Source organism: Odontesthes bonariensis, chromosome 23 (assembly GCF_027942865.1).
Source record: "Odontesthes bonariensis isolate fOdoBon6 chromosome 23, fOdoBon6.hap1, whole genome shotgun sequence".
Classification (NCBI taxonomy): Eukaryota; Metazoa; Chordata; class Actinopteri; order Atheriniformes; family Atherinopsidae; genus Odontesthes; species Odontesthes bonariensis.
Window position 1 is genome coordinate 6,485,403 of NC_134528.1, and position 16,117 is coordinate 6,501,519.

General features: G+C 42.5%; 2 protein-coding genes across 6 annotated transcripts; one reads left to right on the plus strand and one right to left on the minus strand.

The window, feature by feature from the left end:
* bicral (BICRA like chromatin remodeling complex associated protein) lies at positions 1-10,985 on the plus strand. 4 transcript variants are annotated; one of them, XM_075457295.1, is made up of 13 exons: positions 1-90; positions 2,202-2,265; positions 2,452-2,497; positions 2,878-2,926; positions 3,040-3,105; positions 4,046-5,308; positions 5,389-5,437; positions 5,532-5,563; positions 5,681-5,730; positions 5,868-6,013; positions 6,141-6,235; positions 7,755-7,857; positions 7,960-10,985. In XM_075457295.1, the coding sequence occupies exons 3-13, from the start codon at positions 2,457-2,459 to the stop codon at positions 8,436-8,438; spliced, it is 2,373 nt and encodes a 790-aa protein (XP_075313410.1). In that variant the 5' UTR covers positions 1-90; positions 2,202-2,265; positions 2,452-2,456; the 3' UTR covers positions 8,439-10,985. The 4 variants fall into 4 exon arrangements, with proteins under 4 accessions (XP_075313410.1, XP_075313412.1, XP_075313411.1 ...); XM_075457296.1 differs by lacking the exon at positions 1-90 and adding an exon at positions 103-1,538; XM_075457297.1 differs by lacking the exon at positions 2,202-2,265 and having other exon boundaries at positions 8-90.
* On the minus strand, positions 10,839-16,117 carry LOC142373853 (uncharacterized). Of its 2 annotated transcripts, XM_075457300.1 has the most exons (6): positions 15,763-16,117; positions 13,853-15,193; positions 13,573-13,683; positions 13,424-13,468; positions 12,135-12,251; positions 10,839-12,045 (listed from the first exon to the last, which is right to left on the minus strand). In XM_075457300.1, the coding sequence occupies exons 1-6, from the start codon at positions 15,770-15,772 to the stop codon at positions 12,017-12,019; spliced, it is 1,653 nt and encodes a 550-aa protein (XP_075313415.1). In that variant the 5' UTR covers positions 15,773-16,117; the 3' UTR covers positions 10,839-12,016. The 2 variants fall into 2 exon arrangements, with proteins under 2 accessions (XP_075313415.1, XP_075313416.1); XM_075457301.1 differs by lacking the exon at positions 13,424-13,468 and having other exon boundaries at positions 15,763-16,113.

Consider the following 16,117-nt stretch of genomic DNA (forward strand, 5'->3'; position numbering starts at 1 on the left):
CACTGGTGATTTTGGTGTGTGCATTACACCAACAACCCGTGCGGTGATGGCGAGGAAACCCCGTTGACAAGACACTGCTTTTTCATGACGGTGAGTTCCCCTTTGAGTGTATTATAATTTTGTGATAAAAATTTCAAGGAAAAAACACACACAAGCTCCTTCCTCCCTTCCTTCAGGGAGGGAAGAGAGTTTGAGCGGAGAGAAAAATCTATCCGAGACAGAACAGGGACAGTGAGAAATATATATGAGTGGGAGAGGGAGAAGGAGGAGGAGGAGAAGGAGGGGGGAGCAAATTAAAAGTTGCCAAATGGAGATATTGGGTTTCAAGAGGAGTGGGACAGGAGTAAAGGGTTTGCCTGTTTGAGTCGTCTTTATGTTATGCTAATCGAGATAAATATTTATGGGTCTACGCGGTTTAGTCCTTTAGCCTTTTCGATGAATTCTTGCCCGACGTTTTCAAAATAGGCGTCGTCGACATTGCGGCTAGCTAACCTAACACCAGAACAGGCCGACGTTTAACGCTAAAATTCGGCGTCCGTCCCGGAGAGCGACCCGACCGGAACACGGACTGGTCTTAACGTCCAAATGGAATCCTTTTGGTTCAACATGTCGTTACAAATGTGACGTTTTTCGTGTTGGCAGATGAGCCACATCGAGGACAAATGAAAGCCTCCCCAACAGAGAAAGAAAGAGCACGTCAGCGACGACGGGCGTTTTGTGCTGCTTGAATGCGATTATCATTCTGTCGATTTGATCTATTTTTGGAAATTTAACTTGCATGCTGTACAGTAGCAGTCTTTCTAAACCGGTTGTGGTATCCTGCAGCTAAAACGACCGTAAGCAGGTTTTTTTGCGTTGCAATGTGCATGCTAATGCGCATTTCGTACTGTGACTTTGAGCCCATAATTGCACAGAAATGTTAAAAGACTTCGAAGAACAAGGCTTTGCTGTGACAATTGTGATTTAAAGTCAAAAGAAATAAAATCCTGGACTTTTAGTCCAGTTCTCTTGAGCTTCGACGACTTTTTTTTTTTTTTTTTTATTGGTTACCATGGACACTTGACCCGGTCCTTTTCATTTTTAGCGAGCTTAACTTCAGCCGAAAATCGAGTCCGCAGTTGTAAACGTTAATCTATTATTATTGGAATAAGGGTGCGATTTTGGTTGTTTCTACGAAAGAATTAGGGGGATTCGTCATTTTGTTGCTTTTTAACTGTGTATACTTTGAGCTGTTGGTGAAATAAAATTTGATCGTGCTTATTGTTTGGTTTCCGTTTTTTTTTTACGTTGAAAGGTAAAGGACAAAGGAGACTCCGCAGCCTGTGGCAAACTCTGCTCCTACAACTGAACATTTGCTATAAATTATTAAAATAACGCGGGCTGTGTGTACAAGCATTTTCTTAAATTATCTTATTTCTTACAGTATAATTAGAAAGCTGGGTTTTCTTTTTAGTGAAGCAGCCCAGTCGTTCTTTGTTCTCCCAGAATCAAAGATGGAGGCTGAACGTGGTTCAGCTACAAAGACAGCCCATGGCATGGTAACAGCCATTTTGTTGTACTGCAGTTGTTTTTACACACCCATGAGAACACAAAACACACATTTACTCAGTACCTTTAAACAAAACAGTATTTAAGTGACAGACATTTGTCAGAAGGCTGTATTAGTGACTTGATATATTTGTTTGTATTTATTTTTCTGACATTCTGACAACATGTGCTCCACATGGTTTTTAAACAATAACTGAATAGACATTTAAACACTTATAGATCACTACTGTGCTGGATCAAATGAGTGCCCATTAGCCTGTCACTATTCCCCTTCTGTAGCACAAATATAACTTTATGTTGCTGGCTAACACAACATAAAGCCTGCCTATGGAGCTGAAGCTCAAATAACCATTTAGTTTACAAATGGAGCAGGGTGGAGTTATTTACACTCAAATAGCCATTTTCACTTTACACACATGAACGACAACCAATGTGGGACAGCAGAGGAGGGTAATGGGAGGGAATTTGAGTGTCAGACAAGCATTTGTAGGAGGGCGCACAGGCCATCCTGTCCTTTATTTGTGTACTGCATAACAAATGTTCCCCTCCATGTCCCTCTTTCATCCACTCATCCTTCTGTCTGCCATATCTCTCTTTTAAACACTCTCAAATATGAATGTGTCTTTTACTAAATTCAGTTTCTCACTCTGCAGCCCAGCCTGTTACAGGAGAGAAAGGGTGTTAAATGACTGAATCCATGCTTCCTGCTGGAAATCTGTGAGTTTAGATATCCTATGTGAATCATGAATATACAGCTCAGACACCCCTACCTCAGAGTAGAAACGAGTGAGCAATGCACAAATACTCTCCCATTCAATGAAGGGCTTAGTGTATTCAAATTTTAGCTTTATAGAGTGAAACTTATCCCGCGTCCTCACCTGCTATCCCTCCATATTCTTGCAGGTGTCATGGATGATGAAGACGATCGCCGTCTTCTGGATATTTTAGGGTAAAAAAAGAAAAGCAAAACATGGAGCTTACACGTCTGCATGACACGGTTTTATCTATCAATGCATGAGAAATTTGAGTTTACCAAGCAAAATGCAGCCAAGCCACACATTTTAACATCTTTCCTTGAAAAGTTAAGCGCCATTATAAGTGATCTGTGAAACCAGAGCTATCTGCAAACTTGTTTTCTCTATTTTTAAAAAAAATAAGGGAACTTAATAATCTTTACAGTCCGTTGGAAGGCAGTTTTTGCTAAGAAGTTTCTAAAATTTCTCCAGATGTGTTAAGGAATTTTTAAAGCCACACAATAATGTAGACACATTGATTACACCTGTGTTAGTTTTATTATCCGCGAGTAAAAGTCTTCTGTACCCCTTTCAGAGATGTGGATGCACTGAATGACTATCTCCACGGCAGCAACAGCAAGTCTGTGAGTGACACTTGCAGCATGTTTTCAACTATTCAGTTTGCCTCGACGTAATCCTCAAATATGTAACCCAACTGCATAAAATAACAGGTCTGACTGTCTTTTTGTAACAACAGATTGGAGAGGATGACGTTACGAATGCAGCTTATGGATCAGATGGATCCTTCTTTGCCAACGAAACAGTGAGTGTATTAATGATGATCCTGATCCTGTCAAAACACCAGGAGATTTTAGGACATGATTAGAGATTTGTTTATTGATGGTGGATTGGGGTTTCATGTACCAGCTGAACCAAAAAATGCATACATTTGTACGTAGAACTAACATAACACATAATCAAAAGTGTGAAACTCTTGACATGTAAAAATCCATGACATGAAATGGGAATAGCCTGATGAGTTGACTAAATTAGAAAATATTATAGTATACACAGTAGCCCCTCAATCCTTTATGCTTCTAGGGAGCCAAATTGTCTTATTGATATAAGAATAATATTTTAAAGTGGTCCTGAGCAATACGTCTACAGGTCTTTTCAGTTTTTCTTTGGACTGTCTTTTTTTAACCATTTTCAGTGGAATGTGATTTTGTTTGTGAAGCCACGTAACACTGAACTGTGCATCATGCAAGCCAGCCTAAAGAAAGGCTCTTACCTCACATCTTGGCCATAAGTCCCTTTAATGTGTAGTTTGGCATACACAACATCCAAAGAGGAGCTTTGGAATTGTAGAAGTCTGGAGAACTATTCCTGAAGACTACTTCAAGAAATTACAAGAAATGTTGTCTAAGAGGGTTCAGGTTGTGTCAATTTTTTTTTAAATAAAAAGTGGTCCCCTATTAATATTAGCTTTCAAACTTATTAGAATCGTACAAACTCCTGTTTTTCCTTATAAACTGTAGTACCAATACTGTTTTCACATGTTTCAGTAAATTACTGCTCCTGTTTGCCGTTCTCAGCAACATGTACAGAAGTGAGGTCTGGCTGGAAACCTTTGCACAGCACTCTATAATTAGAAATGTTTTGATAAAGTTCACTTGCTTGTAAAAGTGCAAAAAAATATGTTGTGTTGCAACGAGGGACGCAATTATTCAAACAATGCACTTTGTTTGTAATCTGTTCCTAAGGCTGGCTCCAACACTGGTCTCAAGGATGGTTCTTCCTCAATGGGTGGATTTGGTGAGGACTCAAGCGGGGCAGGCCTTCAGCTCTCCAGCAGCCTCTCATTTATCGAGGATGAATTGGGGTCTGGAAGCTCCCCCGAAGGTGTGGATCTTGAGGGAGAGGACCAGCCCTTTGACATCCTCCAGAAGTCTCTCCTTGAGGCTGACATCACGGAGCAGACGCTGGCCCATGAGGCCTTGCTGGACTCTCAGCCTGCTCCCACTCTTGTGCAGGCTCCTGTTCCCTTTTCCTCCCAGCTGGTCTCAGGGGGTTATGGAGGTGGGGTGGGCATGGTAACCACAGGGACAGCTGCGTTCCCAGCAGGTCAGTTACTGCAAGGAATGCCCTCCCTGCCTAATGGATCTGCCCAGCACATCCAGGTGTTGGGCTCATTTGGAGCTGGTAGCGGTGTGATGACTTTGAGCAGCTTAGAAAGAACTCCTCAGATTGTGTTAAGGCCGGGGGTTCCTGTAGCTCCGGCAGGGACTGCGACAGGGGGGCAGGTGTTTGCCCCTACCCAAGGGCAGGTAGGCCAAGTTGGCTTACCTTTCAAAAATATCCCTCTTCAAAACATCATCATCCAGAGAGGCCCAGGAGGGACCCAGACTCTTGTCAGACCAATCCAGCCTAAACCTGCTCAAGCTGGGGTTCAGACTGTTTACAGCCTTGGTCTTCAGCCCACTGCCACCACCGTAGCTAACGTTGTGAACGCTAATACTGCTGCTCCTGGGGGACAGTATGCAGCCAATGGCTCTATAGTGGTGCAGCCACCACTGGAGCAGCAGCAAGCGCAGCAACCTGGACAGTTCATGCTACCCAGCTCTTTGGCGCTGACTCCATCGAGCAACATCCAAAATGGCCCCACCAACCCCAGTTCAAATGCCCTAATTACCAGTCAAAACACAGTGCAGATTGTTGCAGGGCAGAACTTCACGGCACCGCCAGGAGGTCAGTTAATTTTGAATCAGGGAGTAATGAGTGGGAGTCAGGTTGGAGCAGCCGGAACTCAGGCATGGCCCACAGTGTCCTGTGCGAACTCCACCCCTGTGCAGACATCGTGCGCTCCCGGGCGGCTGACTCTGGTGGGCCCAGCAACAGCGGGAATTGGTGGTCAAGGTCAAGCATCAGCTTGTGCCGTGCAGCGCCTTCTAGTGACTCAAACTCAGAACTGCACTCCTCTGTCGTCTTTATCCGGTAATGTGATGCAGGAACAAGACTTCAGACAGGTAGAACTGCACATCGATCAGTTTCATTCTGTCTCTTCGCTGTAAGTCGCCATCTGACCAACATGATTTTTATTTTTCAGAATTCTTCATCACCTGCCTTTAAACAGGCAAAACTCAGCAGCATCCATGGTAACCAAAGCTGTGACGTTGTTGTATTTGTAATTTTTTTTTTATATTTTATGTGTCTTTGACTTAATAGTTGTGTTTGTGTGACCTCTCTTAGCCATGGCACAAGACTCAACACTAAACTGTGAGGTATGTTTGGAAGTTAGTTCACACACCTGTCAGAATTTTACGGTGGAACAAGCAAATTGGAAAAAAAACCCAAAACATTGTTGATATAACTGTGGTTTTTACACTTTCTCTTCATAGGTCAGTACACAGAAGAGGCCCATCCTTCCGCCACTAACAAAAGGAGAAATGTGAGTTATTTACATCCTGTGTACTAATTGAATTTTTCCCATTTAAATGTTATACTGTACACTTGTTGCCCTGAAATGTTCTCATTGACAACATATCTCGTTGACCAAGTTCGTCTCCTTTCCTGGTAATTCAAAAGGATTTTACAACAGTTGAGGAGGGACCACGCTGGTGTTCAGACCCCCGATCGACGGAGGTTCAATTCAGTTGACGACGCGCTGCTTCGACTCCTCCCTTACCATGTGTTCCAGGGGGCTCCACCCAGCCAGGAAGAGTTCTCACAAGGTACAGCCTTAAAATGACTAAAATGACCTAAAAGTTTAAAGGACATCAGAAAACCCAGCTGTAAACTATGTCCTGCAGGATGAAATTGCTTTTGTCTAAATAGTGTTTTATGTTTGATGATTCCCAGTCGAGGAGGAATTTGAGGAAGTGGCAACTCAGGTGCTGAAGAGGACCCAGGCCATGGTTAACAAATACAGACGACTACTGATGGTGGAAGCTGAGGTAAGTACACACGAGAGCAAATGGTTGATAGGTGCAGTGCGTGGGCTGTTATGAGGCAAAATGTATTCCTCAGGTTTTCTTTCATTGTCAAACAAATGCTTCCTCTCAACCCACAATGTGGTGGAACCTCAAATCTGGATGTTTCACAGCAGTCAAAGCAAGTTTTGACTTTGTCAGAGTAATTCAATAATTTGCAGTTATTGGACAACTATTAGTGTGCGAAATTATTGGGCAACTTGATTTCAAATTTTCATTTATTCTTGAATGTTTTATTAATATTCAGAGTAACACACCCACTTTTCCTTTCATTAATGAGCCAACCACGTCCTTCCAGACTCTGCCCAGAGAGGTGTATTGTTCTCCAAAACTAAAAGGCTTATGTTTGAGAAAGAGATCTTCTATCATTTGAGTTGAGTGAAAGGCAGCGTCAGGTCATGAGTCATCTTTGAAGCCTTTACTGGCTAATAGGAAATTCCTACTTTCCTTGTCCTATACAGTCTACCTTTTGGCTCAGCTGTGCTGATGATTCCCAGGTATGAGGATGTAGCCGGTCTACAGTACAGTGCAGAGGTGTGGACAGTGCTCCTCTTCTGTTCCACTTCTTCATAGTCTGGTATGTTAGGTTCCAAATATACAGGCTGCACGTGATGGGCTGAGTGGATGCGCAAACCGTGAGACATGTAATGGAGCATTGTCCACCGTTATCACGGTCCTCTTCCTGTACCACGACTTAAAGAAAAGATCTTCCAGATACTAGCTGCAGGTTTGCAAGTTGATTTCTAACCAATCTTCTGCCTGAAAAAGCCCAACGAGCTCATCTTTAAACCAAACTATAAGATTTTCAGTGTTCAACAGGATGTGTTTCTCTTGCGTCCGAGAGTTTTTAAGTCCCAGTGGCTTCATACTACATAAGGGATCTGTAGCATCTGGTCCGCAGTTGTAGTGTCTTTTGGTGGGTCTTGGCCTAATTTTGATACTTCAACTCTTGCATCCTGCGCAGTGAGGGTCATGTTTTAGCTTCTGCTGTACTTTGGACTCTTCAAGGAGGTTGCATTTCTATCATTCGGTGGCTTTGGATGATAATAGAAGTCTGGAAGCTTCACTTTAAATCTTTTTCAGTTCATTTGTTGTTTTTCTCAAGTCTATTGACTTGTGTCAGTCACGCTGTTTTCACTGTACTGTAAAGGTTTCCATTACGGATCAGAGTAAAGTAAAACTAGAGGTGGTTGTTTACAACTGGAGTTTTAAACAGGACGCAGAGCCTAGTGCTCAAGGATCGGCTGGTTTGTCATATCAATAGGAAGCGGCTAAATCCTATCTGGAACTTTTCGCCTGTATGAAAGGAGTTCAGGCAGAATTGTTAACTTTGTTTACTCAGAAACGGAAGTTTAACCTACATTAACTCAATATTCAGCCTCCCTAACCCTGACGAAAGCTTCCTTTATCACAACTATAAAAACCTTACTGTCACGGAGACGCTCCCTGAACTGACGGACTGACTCCTCTCCTTTCTCTGCAGCGCTCCAGTCCATCCTCAGAAATGGTGATGATTGACAGGACCTTCAATCAAGAGGAGCGCAGCAACCTGACACAAGACAAACGAATGATACTCGTGGACCCAGGTACAAGCTGCAGAAACAAGAGGAGTAAAGCCATATTGAGAAAGTTAAGTTTTTCACACAGACTTTTTATTTAACTCTTTTTCTGCCCCGTCTGGTTTACAGACAGCTTTTTGGAAGACTTCTGTTGTGGGACGAAATCCAAAGTTTTCCAGGACCCCGTCCCGGCTCCGTCGACGACAGGCTGTAATCAGGACCAGTCAGAACAAGGCTCCGCAGAGCCACCATACAGGACAGGATCCCAACCCGGGTATGGAGATCCGGGAGGGGGTGGGGGTGTAGGGCAAGGTTCAACAGAGAGACTTCACCCACCAAAGTTAGAAAACAAGAGCGTGTTGGAACTGAAGAGATCCCAGCAGTGCCTTGGGTCCAACAGCGCCGGCAACAACAACAGCATCATCGCCACCAACAGTTACTCCCAAGGTAAACCCTCGCATTTCGCCGCAACATCAGGAGGACAGTCCCAGTTCCAGGTGTCGCACCACCCGATGCAGCCTCCACACTCGCCCCAGCTCACGTCACCCCCCCACCCTGAGACAGATTCTGCTTTAGAGGCGGCAGTCAACAGCATCCTGGAATGCTGAGACTGACGCTCCATATCATCCCTAATGTATGATTTCTGCTGCTTTTGTGGGTATGTGTTGTTCTTTTTGTCGGATTCCTGTGTGAAAAGAGGTTTACTCTTCTTTCAGGTCACTTTCGTGACACGCAGCCATGTAGCATGTTTGTAGTTTGATTGAAAGTTTTTTATTTTGAGGCATTCCGTCATAGTCGGTGATGCTTCAAGATGAACGCAGGCACTTGCCTATAAAGATCCGGGAAAGTGTGCAATGCAGTGAATTTACAGATGCAACTTTTTATTTTATTTAGTTTAGCCTTTTTTAAAAACCTTATTATTTAGTGGTTAGGTGTTTGCAACTCTGAAAACTTGTTGCAGCTCTGATTGGAAGAGTGTTCCTCTCTTCACACACCTCGTGACAGTTTGTGCCAGTTAATTTTTCCTCACCAGAGGGATGATGCGGAGGGACAAAGTGGCGACTCTGTGCCTAAGTCTAGGTTTTTATATGGAAGTGTTTACATGAAGAAGCTCTATTCAGAAATATTTACTTGCCCTTTTCACTCTTGCATTACAAACCTGAGCAGTGCACACGTTTTTGTAGATTCACGGCGCTTAAGCTAAGCTCAGTAAAGACACGATTACGTAGACACTTTGCACTAAACATGCTGTTGTTTCAGGAACGATACAAGTACGAGGCCCTCGTCGTCATATGTGTGTCGGGCTAAACAGAATGTGAAAACCAAAATCTGTTCGCCTGCTTTCAGCCGCCTGTAACAAGGATAACCTCTTGATCACGCTAGAAGAAACGCGTCAGATTAGTCACGTAGTGTTACTGTACTCAGCAGGGCTCTTTCTTCGTTGTGCTTAAGTCACATTTTCTTTGGCATTTTTTTCTTTTGTACCTTAAAGGTATGCAAGTCCCGACACAGACACAGGACAAATCTTTGGCTCAGCCACTTTTTTTTTTCTTTCTTGTTGATCATATCGCAGTGAGTTTGTGTCCGTGGAGATAAGTCCTCAGATTGAGGAGCAGAACTTTAGATTAATCTTTTTTATTTAGATTTTTATTTCCTCATTTTTTAGAAATGACATTAAAAAGAAGACTGTTTTTGTTTGATGAGATGTGTTTCCCAGCGTTGTGAACATGACATTACCTTCGTCAGTTTGACCCTGGAGGGTTGTTGATTGTACACACATGTTCGTCTGCCTTCTGCATACAATTCTGTATTCAGATCATATCTATCTCTGCTTTATAACCTCGACCCGTCTGTCAGTGTGAGTGTGTGTTCATCTGCCTCCACACACAGCGGTTTATGACTGTTCTCATGTAGTTTGTCATGATTCCACTTTGTTCCCAGGTTCCACCTTTTTTCTCACCTTGCAGTCCTTCTCAGCACTTTCTGCTTAAGATTCTCACGTATTTCCTCTGTTTTTCATCTCAGCAGCGCAACCAAAATAACACAGAGAGCGTGGTCTTGTCTAAAATCCCCCCCCAGACTTTTTTTCTTTTCGTTTTTTATGACGACAGCTCTGTGGCTGTTCAGAACCGTGTACTTCCTTTAAAGCCAGTATGACTCAGGTTAAGTTCTGGTTTTGACTATTTTTGATGTTTTGCGTCATCTTTTTTTCTTTTCTTTTCTTCAAAGCCTACATTTCTAATTCATTATGAAAAAGCAGTAATCCTAAGTGTTAGCTGTATATTTCTGATTTTGCAACAATCTTTTTGATGACAAATGACAGAAATCTACACTGTGGTGAAAGCAAGGAATGACGTTCTTGTGAATGCAACACAGGACCAAAGGTTTGGTTAAATTTGTCCAGCAGGTTGACTCTGAATTGTGCCACGTGTCTCTCCTGTTATATATCTGCTCACTAACAGACTAAAGGTGTAGACTGGAAGTCTTTTAGATGGAGTGATGAAGAAATCTTTTTAAAACATTTTTAATGAGTGCCAGTGGCCATCGCAGCCTGCCTGTACATCTGCCTCAGCCCTCGCAGACCTCTTCTACCAGCCAGTGTACACTGAGAAAACTGGGGTCTCTGCTTTGAAAGTCAATTTCTGAAGGAAAATCGAGGGTCAGGGGAGATTCCGCATTTGCACTGCTGCAAGATTTTGTGCCTCTATAGCACCAACATCCACAAGAAAGTGAGTTTTCTGCTTACATATAGCAGGACATGCTGGTACAGCGTTGCAATCTGAATGCATGTCACGGTCTGCCGGGCCTGGTGGGAACATAACTGTGCTTTTCTCTCCCCTGTCTGTATTGCAGATATCTGTTTTTCCTCACTGTTGGGTTTTGTCTCACTTGATTTGTATATTTTGTTGTTTTGTATAAAAAAAGAAGAAAGAAAAAAAAGTTAAACACAAAATATTTATAATTTTTGTATTGAGAAATAAGATTGTTTAAAGAAAAACATACAAAAGTGGAAATTATTTTTTATTATGTTGGCTGAGAGGTGATGTCAGGAAAAGGAGTTACAAAAATGCTGTCATTTCTTTATTTGTAGCTAATGTGTGTTCACTACAGCAGCGAGGAGGAGAGTCGACAATAAATTCATTTTGAATACAAAACAAAACAGGTCCAGTCCGGCTGAGAACCTCCTTCAGTTTCCCTCCATTACTATTCTGTGGGTGTTCGCACTCTGGCACCGATGGACTAAGCGTGCATAATCACATCATGTGACACAGGAAGCTAAAGAAAAACGGACTTGGAACCCTCTACTTCAGAGGTACAATCTTTTCATGGATACTGGACGTTTAGATTTTGTGTTTCTCTTCATCGCGGCTGCCAGAGTCACATTTCATCAGGTAAAAATCTGTAGGTCCACTTAAAACCTCTAACACACCCCCAGAACCAGTGCCTCTGCACTAAAGAGCTAAGTAAGCTGCACGGGAGACATCACACTCCTCAGCCCTTCTGGCTTTAGTAACACAGCCCAACAATGACACCTAGTGGAGCCTCTGGGATGCACACAATGATGGTGAAGCTGGTTTTATGCACAGAAATCCACTAAAAGCCATTTTAAAGCTTCTCTGGTAACCAACTTTCTCTTTTATCTTAAAGAAAAATAATGAGATAAACATGTGTGAATAAATAGTGTTAAAAGACAGTCTGAATATAACTATATGCAGCTAAGAATGAGTCGGTTAGATCAAATATCCTAAACTTTGGGATTATTTTTACGAGGTCGAGCCCCCTCGACAGTAAGTTGGATAAAACAACTGAAAGCACTATTATATCTGTCAGTTAAAGAGGTTGCAGTCAGCAGTCGGGAAGCTTAGCATAAAGAATGGGAAACGGTGAGAAGAGCAAGTCTGTCTCCCTCCAGAGATAACTAATCTACCTGTTAACACCTTTAAAACCCGACAATCATCATGGAGCGAATTAGGTTTGTTTTAACGGAAAAAATGTGGTTTATGATCATGGGGATGCTTCCTTTAACGGGTAACAACAGAGCTCGTCCCAGCCTCAAACATATGCTGCATTTCCAGAAATAACTTCTTAAATATAAACACAGTGCAAATTCATGGTCTGGATTTATGTAGCTTGTTCCTTCATAGTCATGCTTGTCCATGACTATGAAGTCATGACCCCCCCGACCTCAGTGATACTTCCTCCAGCGACTGAGCTCTGGAAGAAAAAATAAAACAACAGACATGTTTGGTTATGTCCAGATCTGCCCACCATACAGAGATGATAGGAGTGGTGCTTACACTCACTTATATGAGGGTAGCTCCAGATGTAGCTGAGCACACAGTATCCTGCCAGCAACATGCCCAGTCCACCGACCCCACCTTTCTTCACATCGATGTACCTTCTGTAATACCACTGCCAGCCTGAGAGAGCGCAGCAGGGGAGAAACAACACGCACAGAAATGATCATATTTTAATCACAAGTTACACAGGAAGCTCCGAGCTCAAATACAAAACAGAAAGCCAGCTTCTGAAAACACCTGTTGACTCACTACTTTTGTAATTTCATGACTAACGAAAGGGATTCCCCTGAATTTCTTGCTTTTTTCTTGGCAAAAAGGTGACATCATAAATCCTGGAGCCATGCGTGCATCAATTTATCGAGTTTGGGTCAGATTTACTATTTCATCCTAAATTATTGAGCAAATACAGGGTTTAAAGAGGCTGCTCAGAGATGTGTTATACCTACCATTTAGCGTATATGTGATATGATATATACACTTAAACCACTGACAGGTCAAGAATCTCTTGTTGCAGTGCAATGTTCTGCTGGAGGAGAACCTGTTTCTTTGCCCCCAGGCACCCAAAAAGAGTTTATAAATGTGTTTTTTTTTGTTTTAAAAACCCACTGCCTATAAAAAGTTAAAGCTAAGATAAATGTTGAGATTTTGTAGTGTTTTTGCTTCATTTGTTCGGTTTCAAGGCCATATGTGATTTAATCTGACAACATATGGCTTGTAAAGTTGAAATGTTCAAATTTGGCATGTTCATTAAGAGAAATAAAAAAGAAAGTTAGGGAAATGTAGTGTGTAAGTAAAGATGTAAATTTTTTCAGAATTCCTTAAACATTGTTGTCATTTTTTGTGGCTGAATAAGACGCTCATTAAAGGATGAATGGGTTAGGGACGAGAAAAGGTGTTTAGAGAGTATTTTCCTTCACTTTAAAACGAACAGCTACATTAAAAAAATGTGTTGCGTTTGAAAATATGTAAGGAAAAATATTTCAGTGGAAAAATATCAGGTGAATAGGATAAATGTCCCAACAAGCATATTAAAAAAAAACTTGCTCAGTTTATTACTCATAATGAAAAATATTTTTGAATTACCACTCTTTAAAGTGCTTGTATATGCTAGTGGGTTATTATTCAGTTCAGTTTATTCATATGGTGCTAATTTGGAAGAATTTCAACAAGATAAAGTCCAAGCTGCGATCAGTTCTAACCCCAGTCCAATTCCTTAGAATTCTGTTCATAAAAAGCTTCCTTTCTAAGGAGATCATCATCCAATTCGATCTGCACTGATTAGCACGACTCACTGGAAAGTGAGGAGTCCATGAAACATGTTGCTTGTAGCATCTCGCCTGTACAGAGTGAAAGAATTTAATTTTCCAAACTAAATTTGAAGTCAGCTGAAGGAACACCGACTGTTCCTGCTGTACTTGCGTCAGATGTGTGAGGTACTGACCTCTCTGCACCAATTCTGCAACCTCTCTCGGATGACTGGGGGTTCTGCAGGCCAGCCACTCGGGTAACTCCCTCAGTCTCACCTGTCCGACACCACGCTGCGTCAGCGCTCCTGTTCATGAATACCCGCAGAGAGTCAATGTACAGAAAAACACACAATCTAAACACAAGCTCTTTCATCCAAGTTGGGCTGGATATCGTCTCAAAAAATGTTTTTTTTTCTCTAACTGTTTCAGCTTTGAGTCAGACATCCAGCTCGACATCCAGCTTTAACCACTGACCTTCAGGTGGCTTGTCAGCAGCGTTTTGCTTCCTGACGCCAAGCTGCAGCGCCTCCACCCTCCCAGGCAGAGTCTGCGCTGCAGGAGGGGAAAGAAGAGGGCTGGAGAACTGGCTCAGGGGCGGTGATATCGAGAGGAGCCCTGTCATGTGATCACCCACCTTTGGCCCTTTGTTCAAATTGACAGTACGTGGAGTGGGCGGGGCTTGCTGCACCTGAGACGATGCATTTGCAGAGAGGAGGGGAGCTGCAGGACAGCTTGGTTCAAGCTGAGAAGCTGCATCATCTCGCAGAGGGATTGCAGCCAGTTGTCGAGACTTTCTCTGCACTGACTGTAGCTCTGTATGTTTCAAACTTGTGCTGATCAGCCCGTCTGGCAGAACTGGTGTTACCAAGCGGCTGATCACGTCTTTTTGGTTCTCTGCTGGAAGTGGGACTGGACTCAGATCAGCGTCGAGCCCCATTTTGCTGCTCAGGTTGTCGGCAGCTTCGATACGGCTTAGAATGCTCGGTCTGCTGGACTTGCGACCTAATGTAGCTTTAACATCCTGGAGGGTAACCTTCCCTTGGTGACCACTTCCTAATTTCAGGAAAAACTTATCAACAGATACATCCTCTGTCTCCTCCTCATTGTCCACCCAGAAGTTGTCTTTTGCGTGAGCTCTTGTGCTACTTTTAATCGCATTAGAGTGCTGAAAATCAGAGGTATGTGTGGTTGTGGAAGGAGCCTCCTTTGTCTTTGACGCCTTCTTTTTAGGTTTAGTGTCCGCAGACATGAGGCCATGACTGTCAACTTTCACTGAGAGTTTGTCTGCATTAGTTCTGGTCTCTGTCTGTTCAGTGTTTTTGAAGCTTGGACTTGAATCTTTCAAGGTAGATACGGTTCCCTCCTGTGATCCTGTTGTGTCTTTGTCAGACCTAGCAGCTTCAATCAAAGTTCGGACACTCTTCTTTTTTGGCTTAGAGATGTTGGGAGACGGAGGTGGAGATGGAGCAGAGGAAATTATGGCAGTCTTGATTTGATCAGCCAACTTCTGTTTCTTCTTCTTAGTCGATGATGGAAGTAACGAAGATGAAACTGATGACTGCAGCGCTTCTGGTGAGGACACAGACACATTTTTAACCCTCTCTGCCTGGAGGTCGGTTGTCACTGATGACATTTGTGTGGACTTCTTTCCCTTTGCCGTTGTTTTGGGCAGCACTGCAGCCAGGTGAGAAGAGGATGTCTGACTGGGTGTGTCATTTTGTTTGATTGTAGGTGCTTTGGAGCTTGCTGCTGCCTTGCAGTGTGGCAGGTGGCTCTTCAGCCTTTTGTACGTTTTCCCACAGAATGGGCAGACCTCTGTGGAGAAGCAGTGACAGTAATTCTCCTCTTTAGGTAAAACAAGTTCAGCATGGCATTAACACTCATATTCAATTCAAATGTATTTATATAGCACATTAAAACAACCTCAGTTGACCAAAGTGCTTCACAATAGCAACTGCATCACAGATTAAGAAAGTCACCAATAAAATAACAATAAGTATGTTTAGGTATGGTTAGCAAGTAGGCCTACAGTTTTATATATAGATACATATAGATCGATATCAAGTGTGTGAGAGTAAGATGCAATAATAGGCATCCTTTAAGAAGATCAAACCTTTCTAACTATTTTCCTGTGTTTTCGTCTCTGCTTTATCCCCATCTAACGCTTTCAGGGCTAAACTTATAACACTGTAAAATAGTACTAAAACAAAGTTATGTTGACCTTGGTTTTCTTGTAAAAGTTCCTCTCAGTGAAAAAAAAAAAGTTTTTTCTTAATTCAAGGTAGAAATAAGTACCAAAACAAATAATTACGCAGGAATAAAAGACGATAAGATCACGTGATACCTCCGTTTTTCTGAATTTCGACGCGTTTCGTGACACTTACCAGAACTCATTTTGCACGTGTTTAAACAGCCACCCAGGTGAAAGCATTTTCCAAAATGTAGAGCTTTAAATTTCCAGCAGAACCACCCTACACTTTAAAGTGACGCTAATAATCAAATTAATAAACGGTGGTGTCACTTTTAAATGCTGTTTGTTAGGTAAGTTAATACGTTCGGGTCATAACTGATGCCCTAAGGACTGAAAGACCTCTTTTGGGTGGCGTGTGAGCGGCCTGAGTGTAAGTCAGAAAACTTGTCGTAAAATTAGTCTTTAATGTATCGTTTTTTTGGTTTAAATGATTGTAGTTTGAATTAAAGGCTCATTTTAAAGAAATGGGTCGTAACCGGGAGGCCTCA

What these genes read in the sequence shown, in the direction of transcription:
- bicral (XM_075457294.1), top strand. Translation starts at nt 2,292, where the DNA reads ATGAATATACAGCTCAGACACCCCTACCTCAGAGTAGAAACGA. An exon ending in CTACCTCAGAGTAGAAACGA is followed by an intron (nt 2,335 to 2,451) that starts GTGAGCAATGCA and finishes ATATTCTTGCAG; the next exon opens with GTGTCATGGATGATGAAGAC. An exon ending in CCTTCTTTGCCAACGAAACA is followed by an intron (nt 3,106 to 4,045) that starts GTGAGTGTATTA and finishes TCTGTTCCTAAG; the next exon opens with GCTGGCTCCAACACTGGTCT.
- LOC142373853 (XM_075457300.1), bottom strand. An exon ending in CATGGACTCCTCACTTTCCA is followed by an intron (nt 12,252 to 13,423) that starts GTGAGTCGTGCT and finishes GCGCTCTCTCAG; the next exon opens with GCTGGCAGTGGTATTACAGA. An exon ending in CTGGAGCTACCCTCATATAA is followed by an intron (nt 12,046 to 12,134) that starts GTGAGTGTAAGC and finishes TTTTTCTTCCAG; the next exon opens with AGCTCAGTCGCTGGAGGAAG.